At 25.1% G+C, this 21,829-nt stretch overlaps 2 protein-coding genes across 2 annotated transcripts; one reads left to right on the top strand and one right to left on the bottom strand.

The window, feature by feature from the left end:
• Nucleotides 1-5,805: 5,805 nt before the first annotated feature.
• LOC112600920 (glutathione S-transferase 1-1-like) lies at nt 5,806-13,065 on the bottom strand. The gene is made up of 5 exons (XM_025348272.1): nt 12,833-13,065; nt 12,662-12,720; nt 10,443-10,602; nt 6,443-6,604; nt 5,806-5,983 (listed from the first exon to the last, which is right to left on the bottom strand). The coding sequence occupies exons 1-5, from the start codon at nt 12,971-12,973 to the stop codon at nt 5,837-5,839; spliced, it is 669 nt and encodes a 222-aa protein (XP_025204057.1). The 5' UTR covers nt 12,974-13,065; the 3' UTR covers nt 5,806-5,836.
• A 5,278-nt stretch (nt 13,066-18,343) lies between these two features.
• On the top strand, nt 18,344-19,669 carry LOC112600897. The gene has a single exon (XM_025348225.1). It carries the CDS (start codon nt 18,344-18,346, stop codon nt 19,667-19,669), a length of 1,326 nt encoding a protein of 441 aa, XP_025204010.1.
• Nucleotides 19,670-21,829: the final 2,160 nt, after the last annotated feature.

Here is a 21,829-nt window from a genome sequence, read left to right as displayed (position 1 = left end):
TTATAAATATCACAAAACTTGTAAAAAAAAAAAAAAAAAATTGCTATTATTATTCTGATAATACCTACCAATTGCTCTTCATGATGAATGAATGATTGATAAGTATATTCTGTAATGACAATTATTATAATCTGTTTTGAAATTATATATTAATTTTTTTGGATTAACTATGGTATTAATTTTGTGTAAAATTAAGACAACTTAAATACTCATATTATATTATATTTTAATATATTATCAACGGTCTAAATGATTTATACTACAAAAGTGTATTCTAAGATGTTGTGCAATATAAATGTAATTTTAAAAGTGATTGTATATACAGTGAAACCTTCTCCAACAGACACCTCAGGATACTTACATATAGTGGAAGTTTTTTGAGATAAAATTATAAAATTTCTAAGAACTAAATCTCAACTGACTAACGTCTAGCGAATCAACTTTAGGGATTGAGAGTGTTCGATATTTAGAGGTTTCGGTGTATTAAAATGATAACACTGAACATTACCTTCTTAGTTCACATAATTAAATTACAATCTTCATTATAATAAAAAATCACTATCTCATATGGTATATTTTGTTCGTAAAGTCTTATATTTTTTTTTATAATTATTTAGTCAAAAATCAAAAATGTCGTAAAGTACTTATAAATAATTAAAGATACGTTTTATTTAGTTCGAAACTGTTATGATTCAAAATCTTTTGTTTTTTGAAAGATATTTTATAAGAAATCTCGCGAAAACGTTTCACTTTTGCAGTCCACACGTCCGTCATCAACAGATCTGTGTTCTTGCATCGTATCAATCACGATGAGTTGTGTCGTGTAAAATAATGTATTGATGTTTATAATGATTAATTATATTAGCGTGTTTTGTAGATTGATTGAATTGTCGTTATTAAATATATTACGACATAATTAGGTACGTAAAGTTTTTTTTTTTTTTAACATTCAACACGATATGTAAAATTACAACATTGTTAATTTGTGCTTTATGATATAAATAAGTATTATAATATAATTATCATTGGTTTGTTGTATTTTACAAAATTTTACATGGCGATGTCCTTGTTACGCTTATTAATGTAATTTAATACAAACGAATGATTGTAGACATTAATCCTTTTCTTGTTTCTGTTAGCAAATTCAATCATATTATTTTGTATAAATTAAAATTAAAATTTAAACTATAATTACACTTAGGTACGATATAATGTATCTACGTGTACGCACTAACTTAAAATATATTTTATATGCAAAAAAAAAAAATGTAAATAAATACATTATTATTACAGAAGTAATAATAAATTACCTTTAATATACCAGTCGACTATTTTTTAACACAATGTGTAGGTGTCGAAAACATTTTAAATATTTTTGTGTTTTTTATATTATTTAATTTCTACGTTTCTTTTTTTAAATATCTTAGTTTGGAGTTTTTCAACAACTGATTTCAAATAACCTTTAGATAAAGTAATAAAATAGTAAATTGGGTAAGACGTTCAATTGGTTTTGGACATTTAATCCACTAACAGAGAAATTCACAAGTTCAGTAATCCTCTACTATCTAACTTTTTTTCTTTTTTTTTTTTGTCTAATTAATTAAATTAAAAACTAAGTTAGTTTGCAAATTGTGAACTGTGAAATTGTAAATATGTAAATATATGCAAACAAAAATAACTTGTACAAAATAAATAACACTTTTATGTAGTTTTTGTCAATTATTTTTGGTTGAACCGAAATTACTAAAACATAACTATGATATAAAATGATAACACAAGCAGTCATGATATTTTTTTTTCTAAAGACTCAATAATGTATGTAAATAAAATAAAAAATATGTACGATATATTATTTTTAAAAATCATTTTTATTTCTAGAATTGTAGCAGTGTGCAAGTTTGTTGGAAATCGCATGCTGTATTATAGTTTTCGCTCATTAAAGTTATTATTTGAATATTCTTAATTAATTATAAAAAAAAAAAAGTATAAAAAGTGTACCAATATTTTAACTTTTGTCCAATTGAAAAAAGAAAAATGTTTGTACAACCTAATTAAACACTTTTAATTTCGTTGTTTAAAATAATTAATTAAACTGGGTTGTCAATAATTACTGATTATAATATCGATATGTAGTTATATATTGCGTTTTTTAAATATGCATATTAATAATGATTAGAAATAGGTAACTAACATACATAATTATAATAAATTAGTATAGACGTATGTCTGTTGATTTTGCCACCTGTCGTCACTTTTGTTTTTATGGTTATCTATCAAAAACATTGTTGATTTTATAAAAATAAATATAATTAAAGACATGTTTTATTTATAAGTAAACATTTTTAGTTTTTATTTGCAAGTAATACACATGTTAAATATCTTAACAATAAATTCTAAACAATAGCCACTATATTAAAATATATTAAAATTTTTTGTAAATGTTTATTCATGAAAATTTGAATCACACGTACTGTGTAATGCACAAATATTAAAAATGAGGAGAGCTATTATAAAAATAAAATTTGATATTACAAATAAACACAAAGATTAAATAATACATTTTCACAGTATTAATTACATTTATATTTGAATGACTTAAATCCGTTTAACTGCTAATTACGAATGTTTTTGAAAAGTTAAATAAAGTGTCTAATGATAATTTAATCAGTGTTTTTATTTTACTAGATTTGTTAAACTCTTATAAATGTATTATGTCTAACTGTTAAATATGCGTTATTTTTCGTCTAATTTCATTCAATGTAACACATTCGTTCAATTTAAAATAAAATAAACTTAGCGATTTTAAACTGTAAAGTTAATTAGCCTACCTATACCTTTTTCATATAATTAACCTCATCAAAACATATTTTAACCATATTCAAACATATTTTATAGATATTTTGCAACAATATTGACTTTTCACATAGCACTTATTCGTGAAATTGTATGTAATGATGATTATGACGGTTAGTCCTTTTACACTAATCACAATGGTAAACAATATTTAAATTATTATTATTATACTATACACTTTAGAATATAAAAGAAGCGACAAATTCATTGGTCTCAAAGTAATGATTTTTTTATAAATGGACTTAAACACTTTTACGGCGGATAATATAGTGTATATACTGAAGAAGTACTTGAAATGTTCCATACTTGGCTTTTCTATATAGACTAGAAATTCGACACATGCTGTACTTTAAAAGAAAGCACTTTTGAAATTTCCGGCTTTATCGTGTTTAGTGCACTTTATGCGATCGTCCATTGTTGGTATTATATTAAAAAAAATGAACGATATTTTTATCCAAATAGCCATGAGAGGCAGACTTCATAGTCTTATAATATATTTTGTTTTACATACAGTAAGAATTCATAGAAACATCGACCACTGTAATTGTGTTCTGGAACTAAATTTTATTTCTCCAGACAATGTGTTGTCCCGTATAAAGTATTGTTAATCGAAATAAATTGGATTCAATGAAACAATATTTTATTTAAGCATCGATTCTATAAGTTTTTTATGAAGTAATATAAAATTAGTAAGCCACATATTTATAAGATATATTTCATAGAAATTTATTGTGCCTGTAAAGTGTTTATTGCCTCTGCTATACTGTCGTAAGTCATTTGTTGATAACAATAATTTTTACTTGACGCTAAAACTTCCGCCATGGCTTCTTTATATCAGATTATAATCATTTCAATTATTTTATTTTATAAGATTATTATTTATCTCGGGGAATGCATACAAATGTAATGAGTCTAACTGATCCAGGTACTTGAGCTATTGCTCTTAAGGTTGGCGTTTAAGATATAATTTGATAGTCGATAGACATAATGTGTGTATAATAAAAATATTTTTGGTTTATTTAAATTATTTAAATTATAAATTTGAATATATTATTCTAAAATTATAAATTTCATTAAAATCTACACTTTCTATAAATTTTCTAATATTTTGAAAACCCGCTAAAATTCATGATTTTTTTTTTTTTTACTTAACCCCTTTTGACCACTCACCGAAAATATATTTTTCATAAATAACTAAGAATAATTACCACTGCCATATTTTTTCGGTGATTTCTTTTTCTTAATTTTTTTTGGTTCTGCTGTAGCTATTGATGTATAACTGTGATTTATACTGAAGGTATAAAAATCTAATATATTTTGAAAAGAATCTCAATTATTAGATGATATAATAATATAATTTAAGAATTGGTGGCAAATAAACAATTAAAGTTTACAATTAAATAGATATTAAAGTTATTAAACTACAAAAAAATAGATGTAATAAACACTTATCTTTAAAAGCATTTTATGAGCCAAAAGTCTGAGTTCTGAAATAAAATATGTAAAATATCTATGGTATAAACGAATGGTTACCAATTACAGCTCCTGTGGCCCAAATTTAGATCACGATATTTTATTAACCGGATTGCTTAAATATTAAACTAAAATATTATTATACATATGCATGTATATTATATATTTATATCATTCATAACAATTAATATTCAATGAATAATAACTATAAATTTATAACTGCACAATAAGAAGAGATTAAATATTATGTTTAAAATTCCTATTCCTAACCTAACCTAATATTCTAGTAATTTGTAAGAAACATTTTAAATTCACGGCCAACCAAGAAATTTGTTTTTATTACCCCTAATAAAAAGAAGTTAGTAACTAAACACTAAAACTTTGTAATATTTTTCCAATTTTCAGGTTTTATTATTAAATTTACGGTTTTACCAGCATTGAAAAAAAATCTAAGCACATAGTATGAATCGTGCAAAAGCATTTTTTTAAATTTATTTTAGCCTAAAATGGATATAATATTTCTTTTATTCCACTCGTACTGAACAGAAACCTTAAAAAACAGTGCATTAATTCATAATATATCATTTTCCTCTGACGATAGAGAATAATGGTTGGGGTGACAAAGTGAATCGCCGAGTAGAAACTTATAATTATATAAAAAGTAATAACTCAAGAGTGCTGATAGACAATGACCGAGTATTCAGTTTAATAATTCATGATTTTTATTTCGAAAACAATTTCGATAAGTTTACCGCGAGGTAAATCATTTGTTTATCAATGCCTAGCTAAAATATAAAAACAATAACGCGTACCAATCTAAGTTCGCACTAAATAATTTTTATAAACGGTAGTTCAACATTATCTTTAAATGTTTAATAATAATGTATGTGTTGTTTAATGTATATATATATATATAACGTATATATTAGTCAAATATAATTTCATCGTTGGGAGTGATGCGTCAAACGAAAGCCAGTCTCTATACTATCATTCCGTTCTCTTGTATTGTTATAAAATCCCGTTTACAACAATACATCTGGAAAAATGTTATCTACCTCGTGAGTCGTGAAGTATTTTTATATCATCAACTATAGCATAAACATCAATTTTAAAGGACTATATGCGGTATATATACTTCATTTTTTTTTGCTACGTACTTTTTGTAAGTAAACATGAATCGTTTACTCATTTTTACATTTTTTATAAAATGATAAATGTATGTAATAAACTCATGTATATAAGTTAAATTGTTTGGAACATTAAATAGCCGAAAAAAAAATACCCAGTCACAAGTACCATTTACTAATATTAATAAGAATAAAATGTAATTATTCTTTAAAACGCATTTTATTTTGTTATGGATGTATGAATAATATGTAAAATTTTCATGTTAAGGTATTTTTCAAATTTGAATTATTACAATCGGAATTTTTTTTAACCATTATGATTTTTTAACATTATCATATTAAACAAATAGTGTAAATTAATATTTAAAATATTTAATAGATTTTTAATTGTCTAGCAATTTTGAAAACACATATTCTTTAAATCCTAATATTCCCTTGTGGTTGGCTTCATTGTAATTGGGTAATGTTTCCTGTGCAGTCTTGAACCATCTCAATACATTAGGATAACTGGTCAGATCATATCCTATAATCTATAAAAAAAATTAATATTTGTATTAAACGTATGTATAATATTACATATATGACTTCATTTATATTATAATTATATAATCTAAAATAAAAAAAAATGTTTGATCGTAATTAAAACGTATGTCGTACGTCTTTTTTTTTCATTGAAAAATAATATTAAAATTTGTTTATCTAAACACTTTGTTAAGTAGTTATTTAAAGTTTTTTGCAGAGCTATCTCGTTTTACAGGATTAATATAAAAAATTATGTATGCAATAAAATTTCTTAGTATAATGATATCTGACTTTACATAAATGCAAATAATATTTATGTATATCAACGAAAAATATATTTCTTATAAGTTTTCTATTTTAAGTCAATGAGGGTATGCAAATTAATTTATAATACATTTCCCAATAACACAATTTATGTACAAATGTTTATATATTTTTTTAAGAAGACAATATAATTTTAAAATTACCTCCAAAGACGATATAGTGACCACTACGACGATATCGGCGAGGGTTATGTCAGGACCGGCTACCCATTTTGTTCTTGACAAATACGCGTCAAGTATTTCTAAGGCGGCTGTCAATTTTGGTATAGCAGCAGTTCCATAGTGCCCTGTTGCGAACACTGGGCTCTAAAATATATGAATGTAACTTATAAATATATTTGATTTTGTACATCTTATAAGCTAGACCAACAAAAATTACATTTGACTTATAAACGTTATTGTAAACATGAAAGAATTATTGGTAACTCAAACCTTAATATCTCGATTACACAAAATTTTTCTTTAAACGTCATTTCGCCTATAGGAAATCGGTTTTTGATAACTCGCAATGTTTGTTAACTCGAATTATTTCGTATCCAAGTTTTACCTCGAACTTCGAGTGTTGACTGTATTATTAAATTATTGAATTATTTAATATTTATGATAACGATATTAGTAGTAAGTTAAAAACATCAACGATCAAAATAACATGAACAATTTTAATTTTATGTGTATTCACTTAAAAGTAAATGATTATTTCTAAACTGAAACATTCATTTAAACTATTATATGTGTCAGTAAAATTTAAGTTACAAGGCTCATTACAATACGAAAAGATTTGCGCGCTCGTTAATTTAGTAGTGCAGGTATATTCAATTAATTTTTATCTGTGAAAAATTAGAATGAATTATTTTATTTTTTTATGAATTTTTTCCTTTTTTTTTTATAGAATAATGTATTAATTTTATTTCTTATCAACGGCTTTAACACCATGAGTGTCTTGTACTAAATATTATATCATAAATAGTGTATTTTGTTTATATGTTACACTAATAATTCGATTGTATTTTACAGTAATCGGTTTTGATTTATAATGCATTGGTTATAAAATATAACATTCATCAGACTTTAAGCTATATCTCAATAACAATGAACAATGTAATAAAATGATGTAAGCGATTAATAGAATGACGGTTTTACTCGCAAATTATAAATTTTATATAGCGATAAATTTTAAAGAAATTTCCATTATTTAAAATGTTATTTAGTATATTAATGTATAATTGAAACACGCGTATGAATAAAACGCACAATAATGAAATAATCAAAGGTTTTTAACATCATATATAAACATTTATGCTGAATTGTGAAAAACTATATTAATTTACTGTAATCATAAAAACAATTTTGACTGAATTAAATAATTAAAAAAAAAAAAACTTGTAGGTAACTATATTGTATCAAATTAGTAAAATTAAAGATCATTTATCAAGCTAGGTATTCCTTGAAGATATATTTTATGAAAATTGATAAAAATTTGATATCAAACACTAGACTGTTTTTTTTTTCAATATAAAAACGACAAGAATATTTTTATAATATTATAACTCAAATTAAAGAGCACATTATTTTTATATAATGATATGATTTAAACTCTAGAGAAAAAAAGTTTTAATCTGTACTTTAAAAAGAAAGAGCAAGATGTGGGATTTGCCTGTTAAAATTCATGTCGTGTATTGGCATTGGTTATAAAATTTAAATTACTAGCACGTTTTGCTTTGTGGGCTTCTATTGTTTAATAGAAACATAAATTTAAAATTTATAGTTAATTTAGTGAATTTTATGTATTATCTATGATTAAATAATGATGCAGAAATATAACGTAATCAAAATAATAACATAATAAGTACAATCATTAATTGTATTATTTTTCATTCAAATTCTCGTTTAAGTGAATTAAAATGTTTATTATATATCTAACTATTTAAATTAATTGTTTTAAAGCCTTATCATAATAACTTTATAACATTAGTATAATTTTTTTTTTTTTAACAGATTTTTTAAAATAATAATAACAGTTTTTAAATAAAATAAGAATATTATATGGATAAATATTAGATAAAATAACTCTAGTTATTTTATGAATCACATACATTTAAACTATACATACAAAAAATAAATATCATAATGTTTTTGCTTTTTTAAATGCTTATGTTAATAAAAATTATAGATATGACTTTTTACGGATGAAGAGTCGTTCGTGGCACACGAATAAAAAAACTTTTATGCAATTGATTATACAATTTATATCACAAAAAAAAGATATATATTGTTTCGTTGAAAACTACAGGAGAATACTCCTTGATAAACAATCACCACATAAGAAGTAATAGTATAAGGCTTAAATTATGTAAAAATAAAGGACCTACTTTTATGGGAAATGGTTAAAGTGTCGTTTAAAATCACATATCCAACGAAATGCGGTTTTTGTATTACACAATACTTTGAATAGTCATACTTTACTATCTATCTATGGTTTAATAATCTTTTAGTTATAAGCATATTGATCCATAATGATTTATCATAAAATGGAACAGAATATTTTATGTATATTACTGTGTGTAACTTACCAAGCTTGCTCATCCTAATTTTTGCTTGACTATATATTTAAATTCATTGAACTTTTTGTACTAATTAATAAATATCCTAAATGATAAAAAATTTTATTTTTAAATAAGAACGCGCTTTTCTTTTTACTTTAAATTATTTAGTGAATAATTTTTTTTTTTTTTTTTAATGTGAGTATACCTATAACCTAGTTTAAAATTCAAGTTAGTAGATTTATAGTTATTAAAATATTTGTTCGAGTGTTTATTAAACTTTTTAAATATTTTTAAAAATTATAAATGTTAATTGATTCATATTAATTACTTAAATTATTAAAATTAAAATATAAAATAATTAAAAGAAGAATTAAATAGTGAACAACTTAATACTTTATAGCTGTAATTTAAATATTTATTAAAAAAAATATTTGTGAAAAAAAATAATGATTATAAATATTTAATTATTATTAATAAATAATAATTATACTTGGCTTATTTTCTGAATAATTGTTTCACAACTGATGTTTTGATTTTATTATTTTAATTTCAGTATTACTAAATTAATACTTTCATTTGTTCCCCAATAATGTTAAATAAAATGTTTATATAAAAACTAAATTTTTATTAAGTGATAGTGTAATAATATTATGTGAAGATCTATTTATGTGTAATGTTTTATCAAAGTAGTCTTTTGTGCAGCAAATAAATCTAATAAGCAAAATATCCTTAAACCATTAATTACATTAAGTAACCTACTCAACTAAAAGCTATTTTATTCCTTATTATTTACAGACTTCATTTTTGATCATATTATGCACTAAACGTATACCTCAGTCATTTAGTGGCTCAATTCTTATTTGAAAGTTTATAAATAACTTTTTATTAATATTTAAAGAACAAGCAATTATACAAACTCAGATAGATAGAATATGTCTGATTTGAAATAATTATATTGTTTATTTTTGACATTTATGAGTTTCTTAAAATATATATGAATAATACGAACAATTTTCACAATAAATGCAAGTGATGAATTAGAAAAATAATAGAGTTTTGAGCTAAACAACTTTGATGTAAATATACACGATATGAACAATATTTAAAATTTATTTAATTTTAATTTTTTTAAATTTTTTTTATCATTATTCGTTATCAAAGACCCTCTACCTATATTATTTAACCAGGTGAACCGTGTTTGATTTTGATGTTATAAATATTTTATTTTGGTTATGTGTTTTATTTTTTAACTTAGCATAAAACAATAAATATATTTAAAATATTAATACTTGTAAATCGAAGTCTGTATTATGAACGTAATAATCAAATCGAATAATTTTGATGAACATGATAATAATTATCATTGTTAAAAACGTTTAATAATAGTACAATATAATACATGAAAAATAATCAAAATTACTGTAAAATAATAATAAATTATGTATTTAATGCATTTATTAAGAGTTCTTATATTTTTTCTTTGATAGAATAAATTGCTTAGGTAATTTTGTAATATTAAAAAAAAAAAGACAAATCTCTTGGAAATAATATTATTTTATGAACTATTATAATGTTGTAATGAAAGCAATATGAATACTTACAATATAATCAGATGCTCTTCTGTAAAGAGATCCCAAATCGAAATCAATGCGGTGATCAATCGTTGCTCTTTTCTGTAAATCCTTGGGGTAAAGCTGCTCTTTGCAATATGCTCCAGTGGTAGAACCATATTTTTCTACGAGATATTTGCAAATTGCTCGGCTAAAAAATTGTTCATACATTTTAAGAATTCAATGCAATTTAACCTTAGGTTGTTTAGTTTATCTTAGTGGTTTTTATCTTTAAATGTTTTTATAATATTGATATTACGTTTTTATACGTATTTACTATATTATATTGATTATGTAAATAATAGAAAAGAAAATATTTTTGAAATTTATAATTAAGTACACTTTTTATTATTTTTAATGGACAGGAAAGTGTACGAAAGTATCATTTGAGTATTGTGTTTTGTTAGTGAATGTATTTTTTTTTATAACTATAAAGGTCTACTTAGGCAGTAAAAAATCTCATATATATTGAGACTTTAAGTACTAAATTTGTATTCAATAAGTATAAATTAAATTATAAGAGTTGGGAGTGATACAATTGAATAAAACATAAAAAAAAAAGAAACATTAAACATTTACCATTTACCTTTTGAACAAGTTTAAGTTGCATTCTTGTATTTATATATATATTCTATAGGTAATAATTTGTATTTAATTTAGTAAATAGCTTATTTATTGTGACATTTTTATGATACATGTAATAAAAACACTTAATAATATTTTATAAAAAGTACTTATTTTAAAAAAAGTTTATGTTTGGTAATTCATCAGTAAAATAGTTTAAATATCTTATAAAATGTAAAATGATACACAAAAACCTATTTTGTTATTAAAAAAAAAGAACATTTAATTAAATAAAAATGTTTAATGTTTATTTAAAATTTGTCATATATTTGATTTGATATTATATGTTGAAGAAATTAACATTAAAAATTGGCTGCAGGTATGTATTACTGCATATTTGTATTGCTTGTAAACTCTATCTATATAATATATCGTATTGGAAATATAATTTGCATGTGTTAATTTGTAATTATTAATGATACTCAATGCATATTTTCAGTGAGTAAAAAAAAAAAAAATAATAACTCGATATTGTTTACTATTTAAAACTAATTTTTAATCATTCATTCAAAACATTGACGTTGTGTAATTTTTATATTATTTTAATGAATACAATTAGTTTTCGTTTATATATATTATCAAGAGAACAATTATATATAGATTAATGACTGACGAAAGATATTTTTAACGTTTTATACCTAGTTTCATCATAAAACTACAAAAAAATGTAAAATGTTATTCGTTTTAATTTATTTTAGTTATTTCGTACCCTCGTCACTGAAAAAATATATACATTGAATATTGGTTGATTTTATCGTCTGATGGTACTTTAAAATGTTTATACGAGTAATAATATTCAAAAATAATTTACGTTGTATAATACTAACTAGAAACTAAATTGTCCGATAAAACCTTCACCCGGGAAAAAATTAACCAACATAAAATACAGCACTATATTGGTTAGGTTATCGGTGTACTTCATCGGTTTTAGTATACCTTAGTTCACTGACAAATCGACATCGGTTTGCTTTGTTGATTAATACGACTGAGGTGCGCAATCCGTCCGCGGTGGATTAGATATAACACTGGGTATATTTTCAAATGTAGTTCAAACACCCTCTATTACTCTCTTTTTATTTTTTTTTTATCTTTAAAAACAATCTTTGAAACTTTTGTTAAAATCGGTTCAGTAGTTTTTTAGTTTAAAAGCTACGAATATAAGGCTATTGAATTTTGTTGTGCATTTGGATAATAAATGACAAATTAAATACAGACTAGATTAGGACAAGCTCAAAACTAATTTATCTCCAATGCTACTTAAACACTAAAAATTGAAGACCAACACCTAGAGTAAACACTCTTCGTCCATACTTGAACATTCCCTTACACTTAACTCGTCGTACTAACGTTGATTTCAAATTTATATTATCTATTCTCAATGACTCTTTGAATATTTCTGCAATTTTATTTGTCAAATATTTTCAGAGTCTCAAGGAATTTAATGATATCATTTTTAATGAAATTGGTTCGGTAGTTTTTGAAATTAACGCTTTCAACATCAAAATTCTTGAAATTTATAATATTAGTATATATTATTATAAAGAATCCTGAAATAGATTTTCGCAATAAATATTGTGTTTACTTACCTTTCGCTCAAAACAAAACCGTTGTCGACGATGGTCGGAATCGTATGTTGAGGGGTCAACTATAACATAACCAAATAGGAAACAATGGTTGAAACAAAAAATGTCATACGACTATGTCACGACTGCCAAATGATGTATTAATAGGTGTTGACAAACAATTTAGATACCTACTTGTTTATACTCAGGTTTTTGCGTATCTCCTTTACTTGGTGTAGTCACAATTGGATTAAGTTTAATATTCAAGATGCTCGCCAACAATTCTACAGTCCTGCATGGTGGACTCCATGAAGTGTAGTAGAAATCAATGGTCATTTTGTAGTTTTCGCAATTATGGTGTGGAGAGTAGTCAAACGAAGAAGAGCTGTAGAACAGTGTCAATAATGTCTAGACGGACGTCTGCGTCAGTTTTATATCAATGATAATAACGCATAACGCATAGACTGCCGTTTTTATTTTTTTTAATTGTTGCATCATGTAATAATAACGTTGCGCTTTTTGTGTAATAATGTCAAAAAGGTCTAAAGAAAAAATCAGGTTATTTAAATGTTCTTATATATATATATATATATATATATATATTATATCTCAATAAACTATATTTATTATATAATTTACCTACATAAAATATTTACCGATGAATAAATAATTTATGTAAAAAAATAAAAATTAATATATCATCAGAATTAGTGTTGGGATATTATATAAGCAATGCATTTGAAATGATTCAGATGATTTGGAAACTCGACATAAATATTAGTAATGTGCAGAACATTAGCGATTTGTCGACAACAAACACATTTTCCAATATTGATGTAATTAAGTATTATCGTTATTAATATCGATCTTTAAACGAAAACAACTGAATTTATATTTTATATTTATATTGTGTATCCGATACATGTGGACTTATAATACTACCGGATTATTGAACCATTTGAAACACTATATATTTAAACAGAAATCTGGTAACATTTAAAGTTTCTTTATTTTCATTATACTTCTATTTGATTATGTGTGTAGATATAAATAATATTATTGACAAGTTTATAGTTGTTATTGAAATTTCAATAATATTATCAGGAGATTTAATTACATTGCATTATTTAAGTGATAATCCTAAACTAAAATTATAGCTGACTGTAATAAACATATAATACCAGATTATAAGGGTGCGAACTATTAATAAGACTCTACTGTCTCTACCGCATTTATATTTAGAATATTTAGACAGAAAATACATTAAACAACTCAAATAAACCTCTAACTATATAGTAAATATAAATAACTAAATATTATTATTTATGTATTATTTTTTTATTTGTTAAAATGTTTTTTTTTTTTTTTGTTTTTACTGTGAAGATATAGAGTAATCTATAAAATAATACATTAGAAAGAACATTTTATTACGAATATAAAAAATATATACATTTATTTTTGATATCATAATATTAGTATTCGATATCGCCATATGATATCAATACTAAAAAAATATTATACTACATCACTACTTAATAAATACAGTAATATTATTACAACTTCAATACTTGCGAGTCTCAGAACGTGATTTATAGTTACTCTGTGAAGTCGACATCATTTGTTACTGTCATCGGTGAAGTATTGGGCTGGATTATGTTTTCATCGCATATAACTGCCATAAACGCAATGATTTTATTTTGAAATTTCTTGAGTGAGTTAACCGAAGAAATGGCTGTAAACGCTATCATGAAGTTATTTTATTTACCATCGTAAACCATGTTTACCCTGTAAACGTGACCCTGTGCGATTGTGCGATAAAAAGACATCAGTCAAACAACAACGGCCCTATCTATCTTTATTGCCATTATGTTAATTGAGAATTTAAGACGTTTCAACATTTCAGACTTGCAATATAAAGAGTATAGAGATATAATGTTATAATTTTGTGTACTTATGATGCATGTCTCAGGTCCGTTTGGTCAAAACCATAGTACGATGCCTCGCAGGATTTTAACTTTTGATTAACAACAAGTAACTGCTATTATAATAACATCATATACAACGTTACCATGTGTATTGTGTACATTTATATTATGGTTCGCAATGAGTTAGTTTTGGCAACTTAATCACTGTACGACATAAATACATAATATCATGGCGCGTATTAAAATTGTCAAAACTAATATCACGATAGCACATGAACATTTTGTAAAACAGTGAAATACTGATATTAATCGCCATAGTTTTATTATCTGTTTTTTACGACATTTAAATGAGAAAAAGTCAAAACAAACATATCATATTATTTTCAATTTTATAATGATATATTTATTATAAAACTTCAATAAGAACCAATGTAAAATATTCCAATATCAATACCAGAGTGGTAAAAATTATTAATTTAAAACTTTGTTTTCAATAGATTAACAATAGATATACATACCACTATGCGTAACAATTTTAGAAAATTTTATTTACTTCTCTTTATTAAGTTATTAGGCTTACATTATTAATACGATGTGTCATATTTTGTTAATAATTATAATTTTAATAAATATTATGTTAAATTTTGAGTATTTATCTTATTTATTTTCGCCGTTATCATATTAATATTTTATATTTATTTTAATTTTATGTTAAAAATTTGTTAAATACATTTTAATTTATAATATATGTGTTGATCACGTGGAATAAGCTTATTTTTGCAATTTATTGAGTAAATATAATATTGCAATATTTAAAAATAACGATTGATATAGCTGTTACACATTTACATAACTTATTAAAAATTTTTGAAAAATTTGGGGAGATGGAGTTGATGAAAAAAAAAAATGCTACTATGTTAAATATTGTAAATGTGATGCAAACCAATAGACCTCGGAAGAAAAAAAAGATGGCTGGTGAGTTTGTTGAAGATGAAAAACAACTATAAGTGAAAAACAAAAATTCAATATTTTAATAAAATCTGCTATAGATAATATTTTATCAAGATTTTCTCTTAGTATGGTAAAACGTGGTTTAAAACACCATTAAATTATGTAAAAAACATTCAATTGATTTATGTAGGTAATAACTAATAAGTATGAAAAAGACTTATATATAATCAAATTTATAAACGAAAAAGTTTTGAACATATTTTTACGTTAGACGACTCACTAAGATATGGAAATTATTTTGAAATTCTAAATTTTATTTATAAAATTAATTTACAAGATACCTATTCTAATATGTCAATAACAATATATTAAATATATTTAATTTTAACTGTGACTTTAACATCTTACAAAAAAAGTTTTAGTAAGTTAAAATTATTCAAATCTCATCTTAGATATGGAAACAATCACGACAGATTCAACCATCTATCAATTATTTTAATTGAAAATCAAGTAACAAAACTTTAGATTATAAATTACCACTAAGTAATCAAAAAAAAAAAAAAATTAAAATTTTATGTTAATTTTTTTTTTTTTTAATAAGTACTCAATTTGATTAAAATACAAATAGCTAATAGTCAATTTACTAAAAATGATTTTCACGTATTAGCTAACTTTTAATAATACTATATTATTCTATTTTTTTTTTATGTTTTGTATTTATATGAAAAAACCTTATCTTATTTTTTAAAATTATTTTGGATATCTATGTAAACATTTTTTTACTGTGAAATATTATACAGGACAAGAAACAATTTTTTTTTAAGATTGGTATTTAGTACACATTTTTCTAATCAACGATTTTACGATTTTTTTTCTTTTTTTAAATAGTAACTGGTACATAAGACATAGGTATAACTGTGGCATATTTGAGGAGGACTGATATATTGTACTTTTTTTGGGTAAAAAATATGTTAGATTCGAACCTAGTTGTTACCTAGTAATTTAAGTTGATATTTAATAACTGCACTATTAATACAGACATACAGTACTATACAGTGTATAGTTTATTTAATTGACAATAGGGTTATAATTAATAGGAACGAATAAACGCAAAACGATAGAACTTCATAAACGTATTATGGGTATATTATTGTTTATTGCAAACTGATAGAAATAGTGACTGTGGTCTAACCAGTGATATGGTTAGGTACGTTATAAATAACGTGCACCGAGCAATAAAATTGTAGGCCGGAGCTATATTCCACGATTGTAAATTAAGAACCAACATTACTCGATCAATTTGTATATTAATTATTATTAGTTTATAATTTTCCATCGCGAATTCGAAAACGTCTTTTTATTTATTAGCCACCGTAAATATTTTATTACCTTCTATTATATGCCAGGGCGGAATATTGCCCTACTCAACCACCCCTTAAATACGGCCTTCATGATGTAAATACAATAATCAAATTATATTTATCTAACTATAATATAATAAATACTATGAGTAGTAAATAAGTTAAAAAATATATGAATTGTTTACGGGTCGTGTAACTTATAGGGGGGAGGTTGATGGAGTAGTTGGAAACATAATTTTTCTTCCTATCTTTTTCATTTTTTAACCTTACTTTTTAATAAAACTACTTTCAATCACACGATTAAATTTAATAGATTCCTGATAAATTTTTTCGCAGAGTTCAAGCTTTTTGGATTTCAATTTTTATAATAATCAAGAAATTAGCACATTATTCTCGATTTTGGATGAACACGTAAACAAGATCGCCGAGGTGAATGTGAATACTGAATCAACACAGGATATGACAATAGACAGCATTCTTTACTGAGGACCACGTGGTTAAACGTAGGTACCTTATCTACACTTTTTGGACAGAGAAAAACACATCACAACAGAACGGGACGTGGGTCATAAATGAAATGTCAAATGATTAATGAACACGTTTACACCGTTTACAGTTTACATGTGAACACGGCACACGACGGCAAACGGGGCTGGTTATGTGTGTGTGTTCGTACACTATATGGTGCGTAAGTGTGTAACAAGTATTTGGAGGCGTGTGTCTTGCAGAGGGGGAATGCAATAGTGGGAGAATCATTGTCTCGTACGGTAACGACGCTGGCGCGCGGTGGCAAAAATATTATAAAATTACTATTAAAATTTGGAATAATTTTTGGTTGTAACTGATTACTGAAACATTATTCAGTTAATGATACTTTAAATTACAAAATCACATAGACTGTGCAATTATATCAATGTCAATACGTTTTTCTAACTACATGGTTCATTCATTAGGCTTGAAGGTTTAATTAAAGGATACCATATTATTTGCACGGTTAAAACGGGAACATTTGGTTTTCAGTACATGAACACGGTCGTGTTGCTACGCTTCGCGACATTACCGTAATACCGTGTTATTGAACAGTAGTGGTGACGTAGAGAAGAAACTGGATGCCACCGCTGCCACACTGCGATTTACACCCCACCTATAACAATTGGATCTCAATATGCGATGTACTCCATACGCGCAGTATAACAAAAATTCAAGACCTTTTTTGACCCTCTATGGCTTTATTGTTATACATCGTTGCAGTTTCTACATTCCTGAATAGAGTGAAGGGAGGAGAGAGGGTGTTTATTGTATATAAGTGAAATTTATATAGTGAAATACGTATCATAACAGATGCCTTTAGTATCCAACAAGCGGTAGACCAGTGCATGTGTGTATATTGTGTCGTGTTACCTAAGCGTTCCAGTAGTATTTTTTACTGTAATCATTTAATGTTTCAGTTATAGTTACGAAATTTTAAAATGTCCGATAAGAATAAAGATACTCGTAGTCAGAGTAAGAAAATTATATATGACGTGTATAAATTTTTTAAAAACCTATCTGAGAAACCTGATTTGACAGCCGATTTTTTTAAACGTGCCCAAGAAGTTACAGCTCAAGCTTGTAGAGTTTCAACTCGTACCGTTACCCGCATTTGTTGTGAGGCTTCGAAATCAGTAAATCCACAAACACATGTTCCAAGTCCATCTTTTAAATCTCCGCGGAAATCGTACAAACGCGCGAAAATTCTAACTGAGTTGGACGATTATGATGCAAGTATAGTTGGAAGTATTGTACATGATATATATGATAATGGTGAGTACCCTCTTTCTTCAATAATTCTCAATACTCTGCGAGAAAAAATTAATTACACCGGAAGTATTAAATCAGTGCATCGAATCCTTAAACATTTGAACTTTTCGTTTAAGAAATGCACCGATGGTCGCAATTTGTTAATGGAGCACACAGACATTGTTGCTCAACGATGTATATTTCTTAGAAAAATGTGCACAATGCGTACAAATAAAGATAGTCACCCCGTCGTTTATGTTGGTGAGACATGGATTAACCGAAATCATCCTACTGCTAAAGAAGGAGGAGTGATTGTTTGCTACGCAGGATGCACCCGCCAGGGTTTTATTAAAAACTCCAAATTAGTTATTTGTAGTAATACTGGCAATAGTATTGAAAACAATTGCCAAATGAATGCTGAAGTTTACAAACAGTGGTTTCTGACATTGCTCGACAATATAGAAGAGCCATCTGTTATTATAATGGGCAATGCATCTTATAGTTTAACCTTATCTGAAAATTATCCCAAATGTAATTCAATAAAAGCAGATGTACAGAAATGGCTTACGGATAAAAAAATTCCCTACAGTCCTCTCGAAACATTGGCCGAACTTAAAATAAAGGTAAAAAATACAATTTCACGTGAAAAATCTTTCCATCTTGATCAACTTGCATTAAAAAGAGGTCACGAGGTGATACGATTTCCTCCCTATTACCATCAGTATAATCCTCTCGAGTTAATTTGGGCCCAAGTTAAGGATCAAGTTAAAAAATTAAACAATAATTTTAATATCGTGGAAATTGAACGATTGACTCACGCAGCATTAGATTCGATGACTGTATGTGATTGGGATAAATGTGTACAACAAGCAGAAGCTGTCCAATCACAGGCCTATGAAAAAGAAATTCGAAGAGATACCATATTAGAACCCATGATACGAACCATATTACCTGATAACAATGATTACAGTGGTGATGAGGATGCAGATAATGATGAAGACTTATTATTTTTATGACTGACATGTAATTTGTTTAAGTTTAAAGTTTGTATGATATATTGAATATTGATACTATACAATGTAGTGTATAAAAAAATGTAATATAATTATAAGTTGATTTTAAATTTGATTTAGTACATTAATAGTATTAAGATGCAATTTGACTTTTTTTTTAATTAGAAAAAATAAAAAAATATTTTTAAAAATGCACGCCAATTGTTTTTATAATTTGAAGAACACATGAAAAATCTCATAAATATGATCACAGCAGTAACATGTTAGTTTTCATGACCCCAGCTTTAGTTTTAATGTTTATATCATATTTTACATATTATAATATATGATCTAAGTACATGTTTCCAAATTATTCATAACCCATTTTGAAATATTTTTAAATTTTAGGGGCTTACAACATACAAACGGCCTTTTTTTAAATCAATGACGTGACCATGACCCATTATGCTTTAGAAACCTTTAATCAGAGGACTATGAATATCGTATAATCGATATAATTTTCAACAGTTTAGCAAATTACAGTTTAATGCACACGTGAGTAACCAATGTCACAACCACATAATATCATATTATGTATAGGTTGTAGTGTTAATAATATGTCATCAGCTGGCGAATTTCGGTATAGGTTTGTGGTTTTGAGATGCGTGGTGGCTATTTTATGATACCTATTATATTCAAAAAAAAATAAAAAAAATAAATTTTATTAATAACTGGTGTAGCGTAAAAATTCCTCGTTTTTTTCTGATTATTTAGAAAAGTGCTGGAAAATTTTACTTACGACTCCTTTCTTCTCAAAACAAAGACCTGCTAGTTAAATTTGTTACCAGAAATTGCTTCTAAAGTTGAAAGTCGAAGTATTTTTTTTTTTTTTTTTTTACAGTCCCAAAAGATGATGACAGACACAAATACACACATCTTTGAAAATAATACATTCTAAAAGATAACGCAGAAAGCTATTAAATAGCATATTATATAATTATGATATTATGTTGTTAACAATCACTCATTTGACTATAAATAATTATTTAAGTTATGACAAATGTATTTTCTAAATAAAACAAAATATCAGCATGGAAAAGAGAGATAAAGTATATTACATATTAGCATTGTTGATATAATATGTATATATTACAACGATAGCAAGAAAGTTATACAGAAGTTGATTACATTTCGGTTAAAAGATAACGGATTTTATGTTATTTTCTTTTAGAAATATTTTGTTAAAACTTCTGTTGAAAAGTTTGATATAATTGTTTGCTGTACTATGTGTTGTAATCGGACGTATTTATTTTAAATTAAACTATCCAAAACGAGCACGACTAGTACGGCTATAGTAGATATAATATATAAGTATACTGTATAGAAAATTCGAGAATGATTTTACAAAACACCTTAAATGCGCCAAGTGTCAACCCAATTCTAAGTAAATTCGTATGTATGTTTTCGAGAATGATTAATGTAGTGGTATAGAACAAAATAATATTTTAATTAAATAGTTATTTGTGTCGTTACTAGTAATCCTTATTTTATTATACATAATATGTATATCGTATATCGAATACTATTGGTCAGCAAACTGTATACATAATATAATACGTATAAACTGAATTTTAACAAAGTTAAAATATGTTAATTGGTTTCTAGAATTGCATTAAATATTCTCATGGATAAATCGTGTACATTATTATACTCGTATATTAACCGATTGAATATATTTTATTACCAAGTGGGATTTCAAATTGTAGGTAAGTACTTTAAGTACATTTTATAAATATTTAATAGCTTTAAAAAAAAGATTGAGTTATGTTGATGTAGATTTAAAACAAATAAATCATTTAAATCTAATAATTATATTTTTCAACAATTATGGAAAAAACTTAAATTTAACTAATTACACGATCACATTATCGGAATTTGCAATGTATTTTTAGATAGTATTATATTCGTGAATTTCTTTTATAGTAAAAATATTAGCATTGATTTAACGTATTTTATATGATATAGATCTAATATAGAGCTACCGATATGTCAATTAACTATAAAAAATTGTATTTAAGTTATTGATAATATCATATGAAACATTATGTAATATTAAATAAACATTTAATATATTATAATAGTATTCAATACTAATAAAATATATTAAGTACTAATAAAAGTTTA

The sequence above is a fragment of the Melanaphis sacchari genome, unplaced genomic scaffold (genome assembly GCF_002803265.2).
Source record: "Melanaphis sacchari strain LSU unplaced genomic scaffold, SCAv2.0 Contig73_pilon_pilon, whole genome shotgun sequence".
Taxonomy (NCBI): Eukaryota; Metazoa; Arthropoda; class Insecta; order Hemiptera; family Aphididae; genus Melanaphis; species Melanaphis sacchari.
Note: the sequence above shows the minus strand (reverse complement) of the source record. Positions and strands in the feature narration are given on the sequence as shown.